General features: G+C 54.1%; 1 protein-coding gene across 1 annotated transcript in view; it reads right to left on the reverse strand.

Moving 5' to 3' along the window:
* Positions 1–11,792, reverse strand: part of CPT1C (carnitine palmitoyltransferase 1C) — a 34,601-nt gene that overhangs the window by 20,607 nt on the left and 2,202 nt on the right. The window contains exons 3-11 of the mRNA XM_006160213.2: positions 10,298–10,437; positions 6,123–6,294; positions 5,784–5,885; positions 5,571–5,708; positions 2,339–2,416; positions 1,999–2,106; positions 1,822–1,906; positions 218–413; positions 32–97 (exon numbers count right to left, since the gene is read on the reverse strand). Coding sequence (XP_006160275.1) covers positions 32–97; positions 218–413; positions 1,822–1,906; positions 1,999–2,106; positions 2,339–2,416; positions 5,571–5,708; positions 5,784–5,885; positions 6,123–6,294; positions 10,298–10,437 — 1,085 coding nt within the window. The remainder of the gene's footprint in view (positions 1–31; positions 98–217; positions 414–1,821; positions 1,907–1,998; positions 2,107–2,338; positions 2,417–5,570; positions 5,709–5,783; positions 5,886–6,122; positions 6,295–10,297; positions 10,438–11,792) is intronic.

Raw genomic sequence — 11,792 nt, forward strand, 5'->3', positions numbered from 1 at the left:
GAAGAAATCCCCCGCCAGGGGGGATGGCCACACCACAGCTTCCAGGGCCTCGGCTGCCTGGGATTTCATGGACCTCCGCACCTGGGCCCACGTGTCCCTGCAGGTGGGATGCCCTGAGCCCCTCGCCCTGCGCCCACCCGGACTCCGCACAACCTCCACCCTTTGGCAACCTCGGCAGGGCTGACCTCAACCCCGGACCCCGACCCCGGACCCTCACCTGGGAGCAGCGGTCAGAGCAGCCAGATGCTCCTCCTGCGGGCAGGCGGGCGAGGGGTCGTCCAGGATTCGCTGAAACTGTTGCTCCAGGGCCCTCGGGGGAAGCAGGCCATTTCGGGAGTGGGTCCCCACGCGGAAGAATCGGCCCCGGTGGAAGACAGCCACGTGCCGGCTGTCCCGGAGGTGGCGGATGTAGTCTGGGGTCGCCGACCAGAGACGTGGGCGAGGAAGGCCAGACACGTAAGAATAAGAAAAACGACCACTTATTAAGCATTTCCTACGTGCCTTGAACTGTTCTAAGAAACTTTTTTTTTACAGAATTATTTTATTTAACTTTATTTATTTTAATTTGACCAGAGAGGGGCAGAGTGAGAAAGAGAGAGAGAAAGTGAGAAAGCCAGTGCCAGGCCTGGGCCTCCAACCATGATCGGCACATGGGAGTCCAGTGCCCTTAACCACCAGGCCACCCGCCCGCCCGCAACTTTTTTTTTAGAGAGATTTTTGCTATAGGATGTGTGCATTGGCTGGAAAGACAGAGAGACAGAAAGCAAGAAATCATCCCCCAAGGGGAGTGGTCACACCATGGTCCCTTCTGCTCCATTCTCCTGGGGACTTTGGGCATGTACACACACCCAGCAAGTTTTTTGTTTTTTTTTTTTTGGAGAGGTTTTTTTCGCTATAGGGCACGTGCGCTCACCAGAGAGACAGAGAGAGACAGGGAGACGAAGAAAGCAGCCCCCTCCACAGCTTCCAGGGCCTCGGCTGCCTGGGATTTCATGGACCTCCGCACCTGGGCCCACGTGTCCCTGCAGGTGGGATGCCCTGAGCCCGCCTCGCCCTGCGCCCACCCATCCCCGGGGGGATGGCCACGCCGCAATCTCTTCTCCTCTATTCTCCTCTCGGGATCTTGGGCACGCACGCACATGCGCCCGGCATGAGTTTTAAGCCACCAGGTCCGGGACGCAAACCGCGGTCGACTACATGGGAGTCCAGTGACATAGCCATTACGCTAACTGCTGGTTCCCACACCCAGCAAGTTTTAAACTGTCAGGTCTGAGACTTGAACCGCAGTTGACTCCATGGGAGCCTAATGACATAACCATTACATCATCTGCCGGTCTCCTAAGCACTTTTTATTTTTTTTGGAGAGGTTTTTGCTATAGGGCACGTGTGCTCGCCAGAAAGACAGAAACAGAGAGACAGAAAGCGAGAAATCACTCCCCAGGGGGGATGGCCACGCTGCAATCCCTTCTCCTCTTCTCCTCTCGGGATCTTGGGCACGCACACACATGTGCCTGGCGTGAGTTTAAGCCGCCGGGTCCAGGACTCCAACCGCAGTCGACAACGTGGGAGTCCAGCGACATAGCCACTACGCCAACTGCTGGTCCCAAAGCACCTTTTTAACAGTCATCACCAACGTACCACTATTATTCCATGTTAGAGAGGAGAAAAACTCAGGCTCAGGGAGGGTTCTCACTTGTCCCTGAGCACACGGCTAGAGAGCGAGGGAGCTGGGATTCAAACTCAGGCAGGCTGGTGTGAGACCTCGGTGTCAGCCACCCCATCGTGCTGCTTCTGTCAGTGGGGAGGGACGGGGAGCCTCACCTCTCTGGGCCCCGGGAACCCGCGTGGAGTTGAATATCTTCTCATACTGGGCGGAGCACAAAGGGCGCGTTCCCATCAGCAAAGTCTGCCAGAGACCGGCGGCCAGTGAGGTGCCCTCCGGCCACATGTGACCCCGGCCACAGACCCCCGCCTTGTCCGCAGCCGGGGGCCTCTTACTGGAGGGATCTCCTGGCGGTTCAGGCGGTGGCGAAACAGCAGGAGGGCGTGGACCGCGTTTCCAGCCCGAGCAGCCTGCAGTGGCGTGGGTGTGACATACAGGAAGTCCTGGGGACCAGCAGAGGGGACAGTAAAATGCCCAAGGTCAGCTGTTGTGTCCCTCATGGGGACACTGACCCCAGACACACATCTTGGCCCAGAAAGAGGGCAGGATGGGGAATCCCAGACCGTGGCCCAGATTCAAGTCAGTGCCCATTAACGGCACATTTACCCAGGCACTCCAGCCCTAGATCCGGGGGCCATGAACCCCTCCTCTTCCCCAGACCCCTCCCCTCCTCACCATCATGTAATAGTTGCTGTTCACCATCAGCGAGTTACGGGAGCGCAGGTACACGAACTCTTCCCACCAGTCGCTGACCTGGGGAGAGGGTGGGAGACTCGCACTGCCGTGGCTGGGACCCTGATGGGGGCTTTAGGGAGCGAGTCAGACAGGCGAGCCACCCAGACTTTCTCACAGGGAGGGCGGGACTCGAACTTCTGTGCTACACTCATGTTGTGGAATAGTACACAGCCGTTAAAAAGAACAAAGCTCATCACAAAATGACACAATGAGGGGCTGGACCGTGGCGCAACATTCTCCAAGGCCGGTCACAGGGGACGGGCCGGGGCTGATGTCTGGAGGCCTCCCTGAGTATGCCGGGCATACACATGTCCATGGTATGGACTGGCTAGGCTGGGCTGAGGAATGGCAGAACCCTGTTGGGGGTGCTGTCCCTCTCTGGCTCATGGGAGAAATAAACTTAAAAAATAAAAAAAGAGGCACAGAGGGCCAGCAGTTAGCGTAATGGCTATGTTGCTGGACTCCCATGTAGTCGACCGTGGTTCGCGTCCTGGATCTGGTGGCTTAAACTCACACTGGGCGTGTGTGCGTGCGTGCCCAAGATCCCGAGAGGAGAATGGAGGAGAAGGGATTGCGGCGTGACCATCCCCCCTGGGGGGTGATTTCTCGCTTTCTGTCTCTCTATCTCTGTCTGTCTGTCTGGCAAACACACATACCCTATAGCAAAAACCTCTCCAAAAAAATCCAACAACAACAACCAAAAAAAGGCACAGAGGGCCAGCAGGTAGCATGGTGGCTAAGGGGTTGGATCCCACATGGCAGACGTTATAGTTCGAGTCCTGGACCTGGTGGTTTAAAAACATGCCAGGCTCAGGTACATGAGTGCCCAAAATGTCGAGGGGAAAAGGGAGGAGAAGGGATGACGGCATGGCCATAGCTCCCGGGGGTGATTTCTCACCTTCCCTCTCTGTTTCCCTCTGGCAAGCACATGCGCCCTATAACAAACCCCTACTTCGAAAAAAAAAGTACAAGTTTATTTGGTGCCAAAATATTCTTGAGACCCAGGTATAGTTTTTTTCATAATACACTTTCCATGAAGAAATTTTAAAAAATTTTTTTCTAGAGAGATTTTTGCTATAGGGTACATGCGCTCTCCAGAGAGACAGAAAGAGAGAAATCACCCTTGGGGGGATGGCCATGCCACAATCCCTTCTCCATTCTCCTCTCTGGATTTTGAGCACACACGCACATGTGCCTGGTGTGCATTTTAAGCCGCCAGGTCTGGGACTCAAACCACGAATGACTATGTGGGAGTCCAGCAATATAACCATTACGTCATCTGCTGGTCCCCCTCATGAACTTTCTGAAGACCCCTTGTGTGTGTGTGTGGGGAGTGGTGTATGTATGTGTGTGGAGTGATGTGTGTGTGTGTGTGTGTATGTGTGTTCTTTTTAAATTTTATTTATTTATTTATTTTTAAGAATTAGCTTATTTATTTATTTATTTTCATTTGACCAGAGAGAGACAGTGAGAGTGACAGAAAGTGAGAATGCAAGCCAGCAGGTCCAGGACTGGAACCATGGTTGACCATGTGGGAGTCGGGCGCCCTTAACCACCAAGCCACCAGCCCGCCCTGTGTATGTGTTCTTTTTCTTTTCCTTTTTTTTTTTTTTTTGAGAGGTTTTTTTTGCTATAGGGCACGTGCGCTCGCCAGACAGAGAGAGACAGAGAGACAGAAAGCGAGAAATCACCCCCCAGGGGGATGGCCACGCCGCAATCCCTTCTTCTCCATTCTCCTCTCGGGATCTTGGGCATGCACGCACACGCGCCTGGCGTGAGTTTTAAGCCACCGGGTCCGGGATGCGAACCATGGTCCACTACGTGGGAGTCCAGCGACATAGCCATTACGCTAACTGCTGGTCCCCTGTGTATGTGTTCTTAAAGAGCAGTATCTGATCCACGAACACAAAGGAAACAAAATTGTGAGCCCAGAAACCCGAGGCCTGGCTGCCCGGTACCCGTGTAGACACAGGCCTATCCCTCCATCACATCCGTCCTCTCCCCCACGCTGCTGGCCCCCTGGGAATGCCCAGACCTTCTTCCTTGTCCCTCAGTCTCCCCTCACACTCTCTCCAAGCTCAACGTCTCAGTCACCTGCAACCGCTGAGGCCCAGCCGCCGTCCTGCCAAGGACGCTCCCTTCCAGACACATGCACTGTCCGGCCGCCCAGGAGCGTCTTCCCGGACGGATAATCCCCAGGCCTGTCACTCTTGCCTCCATGGAGCTCAGCATCACCTCTCCAGGCTCTGTACCTCAGGGAGAGCCGCACAGTGCCCTCCTCACCACCTCCTACCCCTCGCTCCCAAAGCCCCAGCCAAGACCCTACTTTAGCCTCCTCTCCTACCTCCCAACCTCCAGTCTCTCCACACCAGCAATCACCCCAGCCCCCCTTGCCCAGAATCCTCCCATGGCTCCCTAGCACCCTTGAGAAACGTCTAGGAACCTCAGCCTGGAAGTCCGTCCAGCCTCTGCTCCCTGACTCCCTCTCCTGACGACCACCCTTCAGGCTCTTCTTCAATTCAGCCGGGGAGCTGTGTACAAAGCTCCCCTACTTCTTCACGAGTCCTCTCCCTGTGACACCCTTCCTGGCAACCCCTGGGTTTAAGGTCTCTGCAACCTTCAAGGCTCAGCCTTAAGTCCTCTACCCCAGGATCCTGATCCTCTCTCCCAGCTGTGTGCCCATTCCCCACACTCACACCACACCGCCCATGTTTCCATCACCCCCACCCATTCCATGCTGTTTATGGTTTCTCAGAGAACACCAGCCGCCAGGCCTTGCTGTGGGTGGACGGCAGACTCGCTCTGGGCCTGCCTCCCAGGGAGCTCAACTGAGTGCAATCAAGGGCCTAACTCCCGAGCTCAGAGTGGAAGCCCACTGCGGGCAAGCCAAGCGTCTCTGACCCTGGGAGGAGAGAACGCTAACGATCCTAGGGGCGGGGCTTGGAGCGCGGCCAGCAGGGGGCGGGGCTGACAAGCAGCCAGGCGCCTGGGATCCGGGTCCCGACCCGGCCGGATACAGGCGAGGCTCAGAACATCCGCGCATCTGAGCCCGCCCAGACCCACCATGGAGGCGGGGCTCAGAATGCCGGCAAGCCTAAGGCGAGGATCCAATCGCTGCAGGTCCTGGGGGCTGTGGGCGTGTCAGGGGCGGTGCCTCAGTGCCCCGACTCACGTAATTGGACGCCCACCAGGACTTGAGCAGCAGGTACCACTGCAGCAGCGACGCTTGCAACCGCAGGAATTCTTCCGCCAGGACCGACGTCCAGTCAAAGTCCTCCTCGGAGAGGATGGGCCGGACAGACTCTAGGTACTGAAAGGGAGGGCGGAGAAGCGGGGAGACTCGTCCCGGGTCCGCCCCTGCCCCAGCCTCGAGTCCCGGGCCCACCTTGCGCACGGTGTCCTGCACCGAGGGCACGGGCTGGCGCGGCAGCGAGCGCTGGAAACTGAAGAGCATCGGGCGGCGGCCGGAGAAGATGCGGACCAGGGCCTGGGGGAAGGGAGTTAACGGGTCATCAGATCCCAACTGAGGCCGAGACCAGGCCGAGGGTTGAGAATGGAACGGAAACATAGTGGGGGGCTCAGAGCCGGTGGGAAGATGACCCAGAGAGAGGGGGACAGAGCCCCAGAGAGGGGCGGAGACCCAAAGGGGGCAGCAGAGACTTACAGGGACAGAGACGTGCCCTCCCTCCCCCCCCCCCCGCCAGGCCCGCCACCCTGCACATACCAGCCAGGTCTTGGTGGGCGAGGACATGGCCCCGTGGGGTTCCTGGAGCCAGCCGTGGTAGGACAGAAGCAGCCGCAGGGCCACGTGGAGCGTGAAGATCAGAGCTCCCCACAGACAGGAGGCGAAGAGTGCACCGGCCAGGACCCCTCGGAGCATGTGGTACTGTCCACCCCTGGGGAGAGGAAGAGGGGCCAGGCCTGTCTCCGCCACAGCCCCTCAGGCTGCAGGAGGCAGACATGGCTGGCATTGAAGTCAGAGAAGTCCCTTCTTACGTGTAAAGTAGGTGTGATCTTTAGCCACCCACCGAGTTTCTAAAATATTGTGGGTACACGGGTATACTCTCTACCTTGAACTCTTCTCCCCATTTGTCCCTGCAGGTTGCAGCTGGGAGCTCCTAAGTGTCTTGGGGCCATTCCTTTTCTTTCTCTCTTTTTTTTAAGAGAGATTTTTGTGGGACCAGCAGATAGTGTAAGGGTTACATTGCTGGATTCCCATGTAGTCGACTGTGGTTCGAGTCCCGGACTCTGAGTCCTGGAGTCTCTGGTGAGTGCATGAGCCCTATAGCAAAACAATCTTTCTTAAAAAAAAAAAAAAAAAAAAAAGAGAGAGGGAGAGAGAGATTTCTGCTGTAGGGCACTCACAGAGAGACAGAGAGACAGAAAGAGAAATCACCTCACCAGGGGAGGGTCACACCACAATCCCTTCTCCATTCTCCTCTCAGGATCTTGGGCACGCACCTACATGAGCCTGGCATGAGTCCGAGACTCAAACTGCAGTCAACTACATGAGAGTCTAGCAACAGAACCACTATGTCAGTGCCGCTCTCTCTCAAACCGCTGTCAGCCGTGTGCTGTCACCTTAACCCCTCTGCCACCTGCTGGCTCCTGGGGCCATTCCCACAGTGGGGGATTTCCAGAGGTTTGTGCACCCCTCCCACTCAGTATTGCAAGATTGGAGGCACTAAACCCTAGACATGCTCTGCCGATTCTCTTAATTGATCTTTTTTATTGGGCGGGGGGAGGTTTTCGCTATAGGGCATGTGCGCTCACCAGAAACACAGAGAGAAACAGAGAGATAGAAAGTGAGAAATCACCCCCCAGGGGAGATGGCCACGCCACAATCCCTTCTCCTCCATTCTCCTCTGGGATCTTGGGCACGCATGCACACGCGCCTGGTGTGAGTTTAAGCCACTGGGTCTGGGGCTTGAACTGCAATCGGCTACATGGGAGTCCAGCGACATAGCTATTACGCCAACTGCTGGTCCCAATAAATTGATACAGTTTTAAAATTTCTTTTAAGTTTTGCTACAAGATAAAAGCTACAAGCAGGAGAGAGAGACACACAGAGAGAGTCCTTTAAGCCACCAGGTCTGGGACTCAAACTGCACAGTTGGCCATATGGGATCTAGTCACCTAGTCACTATGGATGGATAAGAGAACTTTTTTTTTTTTAGTTTGTTATAGGGCACATGCACTTGCCAGAGAGAGAGGGAAAGTGAGAAATTGCTCCCCACGGTGGATGGCCACACCATAGTCCCTTCCCCACACCCCTCTCAGGATTTCGAGCACATGTATACATGTGCCCCACATGGTTTTCTTTTCTTTTTCTTTTTCTTTTCTTTCTTTCTTTTTTTTTTGAGAGGTTTTTGCTAGAGGGCATGTGTGCTCACCAGAAAGACAGAGAGACAGAAAGCAAGAAATCACCCCCCAGGAGGGATGGCCACGCTGCAATCCCTTCTCCTCCATTCTTGGGATCTTGGGCACGCACGCACATGCGCCCAGCGTGAGTTTTAAGCCACTGGGTCCGGGACGCGAACTGCAGTCGACTACATGGGAGTCCAGCGACATAGCCATTACTCTAACTGCTGGTCCCAGAGAGGTTTTTGCTATAGGGCACATGCGCTCACCAGAAAGACAGAGAGACAGAAAGCGAGAAATCACCCCCCCAGGGGAATGGCCACGTCGCAATCCCTTCTGCTCCATTCCCCTCTTGGGATCTTGGACACCCACGTACATGTGCCGGCATGAGTTTAAGTCACTGGGTTTCGAACCGCGGTTGACTACGTGGGAGTCTAGTAACATAGCCATTACGCCAACTGCTGGTCCTGACCCCACATGATTTTCAAGCCACTATATCCTGGACTCGAACCGTGGAGTCAGCCATTTGGGAGCTAGTACCTTAACCACTATGCCACCTGTCGGCTCCTGTATTAAATATTTCACATGTGTGATTTTCTTTCTTTCTTTCTCTCTCTTTTTTTTTTTTAGAGTTTTTTTTTATAGGGTGCATGTGCTTGCCGGAGAGACAGAAAGTGAAAATTACCCCCCAGGAGGAGAGGCCCACGCCACATTCCCATCTCTTCTCAGGATCTTGGGCACGCATGCACACCCGCCCGCCGTGATTTAAAAGCCTCTGGGTCTGGGACTCCAGCTGCAGCTGGCCATATGGGAGTCCTTATGCCATGTGCTGGGCCCACCACGTGTGATTTTGATGAATTCTCCCAGCCACCTTAAGAAACAATCATTATGACCTCCGTTTTACAGACGAAGGCTTGAAATCAAGAAAGGTGGTGTCTCTGGTCCAAAGCTACACGACTAGACTGGCAGGGCTCCTGCTCCTCCTAGTACATGTCGCCATCTCTGGACATCGATGTCGTTTGTCACTATCCTACTCAGTAAGAAGCAGGCAGCACAGACAATGTGCAGAGGGGACCGCAGAAGGCATAACGGCTATGTCGCTGGACTCCCATGTCGTCGGTCACACTTTGCGTTCCAGACCCTTAAAACTCACACTGATTTTGGGGCCAGCAGTTAGCATAATGGCTATGTCGCTGGACTCCCACGTAGTCGACCGCGGTTCGTGTCCCGGACCTGGTGGCTTAAACTCACACCGGGCGTGTGTGCTTGTGTGCCCAAGATCCCGAGAGAATGGAGAAGGGATTGTGGTGTGACCATCCCCCCTGGGGGGTGATTTCTCACTTTCTGTCTCTCTGTCTCTGTCTGTCTGGCGAGTGCACATGCCCTATAGTGAAAACCTCTCGAAAAACAAACAAACAAACAAAAAACTCACACTGATTTTGAGCACTCACGTGTATGTGTGCTCCAAATCCCAAGAGGAGAATGAAGGAGGAGGGATTGTAGCTTGGCCGTGCTCGTGGGGGGTGATTTCTTGCTTTCTGTCTCTGCCTTTCCGGCAAGCACTAGTGCCCTGCAGCAAAAATCTCTCTCTCAAAAAAGAAAAGTGCAGAGAGCAAGAGAGAGAAAAGCGAAAACCACCTCCTTTTTTTCTAGATGTTGCACCATTTTATTTTAAAGAATCATTTATTTCCATTTGTTATTATTATTTTTTATTTTGACTAGAGAGAGAGAAAGTGAGAAAGCAAGCCACCAGGTCCGGGACTCACACTGCAGCCGGCCATGTAGGAGTCCATGGCCCTTAATCACCATGCCACCTGCTGGCCTTAGCTGCTGTATCTTTATTTATTTACTTACTTACTTATTTGTGGAGAGGTTTTTGCTGTAGGGCATGTGTGCTCGCCAGAAAGACAGATAGACAGAGAGACAGCGAGAAATCACCCCCCCGGGGGGATGGCCATGCTGCAATCCCTTGTCCTCCATTCTCCTCTCAGGATCTTGGGCACACACACACATGCACCTGGCGTGAGTTTAAGCCACCAGGTCCGGGTCTCAAACCATGGTCGACTGCATGGGCGTCCAGAGATATATCCATTACACCAACTGCTGGTCCCAGTGTACCTTTATTAATCTGACTTAAAGTAAGTCTCACAGGTTACTTTTCTTCTTTCTTTCTTTCTTTTTTTTTTAGAGAGGATTTTTTACTATAGGGCGCGTGTGTTCACCAGAAAGACAGAGAGAGAGAAAGAGACAGAAAGCGAGAAATCACCCCCCCACCAGAGGGGATGGTCATGCCGCAATCCCTTCTCCTCCATCCTCCTCTCAGGATCTTGGGCACGCACGCACACACGCCCAGTGTGAGTTTAAGCCACAGGGTCCAGGACTTGAACCGCAGTTGACTATGTGGGAGTCCAGCAGCATAGCCGTTACGCTAACTGCTGGTCCCACAGGTTATTTTCTTTAGCATGCACACCACACTAATGAGCCTTCTGGGGTAGAGGGGAGAGCCGAGGAAGGTTACTGTGCTGAAGGGGTCCTCACCCATCTGGCAGCAACTCTTTTATCTTCTCCATCAGTCCTAGGGAAGGGTCCAGCTGGACCGACCAGGCAAGCTGGATTGCACTGAAGAGGAAGAGCCAGCTGAGGGGGCTGGCAGGAAACACGCCCGTGAGAACGTCATTCTGCGGGGAGGAAAGGGCGTCCACTCAATCACTTGCCCCCTTCTCTGGGCACCAACTCAGTTATTTATTAAGCACCCGGCATGTGCGGAGTCCTCAGAAAGTACCCCCAATGGGACATGGTCACACCACAATCCCCTCTCCTCCATTTCTCCATCCCGTCAGGATCCTGGGCACGAATGTACATGTGTGTGGCACGTTTACCAGCCACGGGGTCCAGCCCTTGAACATAACATAACCACTGCGCCACCTGCTGGCCCTATTCTGCTTTTAAAATTTCTTCCATGAGTGAGAGAGACAGATGCAGCACCCCAACAGGGTCTTAACTCTGCAGGCCACCCCAGCCTCAGCCAGCCATGGGTCATGGGTACGCATGCCTGGCCTACTCAGGGGGGTCCCCAGACTTGAACAGGAGACTGTCCCACGTGGTACCGCCTCGCAGAGTTACTGCTGCAATGCTGTCCTGCTGGGGACCTGATTACATGGGTCTTGTCTTTTCTTTTTTGAGAGATTTTTGCTGTAGGGCACATGTACTCGCCAGAGAGACAGAGAGACAGCAAGAAATCACCCCCCAGGGGGATGGCCACGCCACAATCCCTTCTCCATTCTCCTCCCAGGACCTTGGGCACGCATACCTATGTACTGGCATGAGTTTCAAGCCACCGGATCCAAGACTCAAACTGCTGTCAGCCATGTGGGAGTCCAGCAATGTAACCACTATATATCTGTTGGCCCCAAGATTTCAAGTTTTTTAGTACCAAAGTAAACTTGTGCTTTTCTTCCATTGTCCCACAGATGTGTATATGTGCATGTGCACGTGTACATGTATGTTTATATATATACACATGTGTTCAGCCACAGGAAGAGTATGGTCACATATTTTATCTTTATTTATTTATTTTATTTTGATTTGACCATAGAGGAACAGAGGGGGTGGTGAGAAAGCAAGTCGCCAGGTCTGGGACTCGAACTGTGGATGGCCATGTGGGAGTCCAGCACCCTTAACCCACCATGCCACCTGCCGGCCCCAAGCATGGTCACATATTAACACTGCAGTTGCTGGTTTGGCCTGAGAACCTGCAGGTCACAGGGAAAGGGCTGAGGGACTCCGGGGTCGGGGGTTGTGACTGTTCAGCAACTGGAATGTTACCCCTCTATTTAACAACCAGGGGCTGGACAGTGGCATGTCAGTAAAACGGATGCTCTATGAAGCTGGCTCACATCAGAAAGCTCCTGGTTCAAGTCCAGAGACCTGAGTATGCCAGGCATGCATGTGCCCATGAGCAGGGACTGGCTGAGGTGGGGGCCAGTGGCAGTGTCCAGACCCTGTTGGGGTTCTGTTTTTTTTTTTTTTTTGG

Source organism: Tupaia chinensis, unplaced genomic scaffold (genome assembly GCF_000334495.1).
Source record: "Tupaia chinensis unplaced genomic scaffold, TupChi_1.0 Scaffold000673_1, whole genome shotgun sequence".
Lineage (NCBI taxonomy): Eukaryota > Metazoa > Chordata > Mammalia > Scandentia > Tupaiidae > Tupaia > Tupaia belangeri.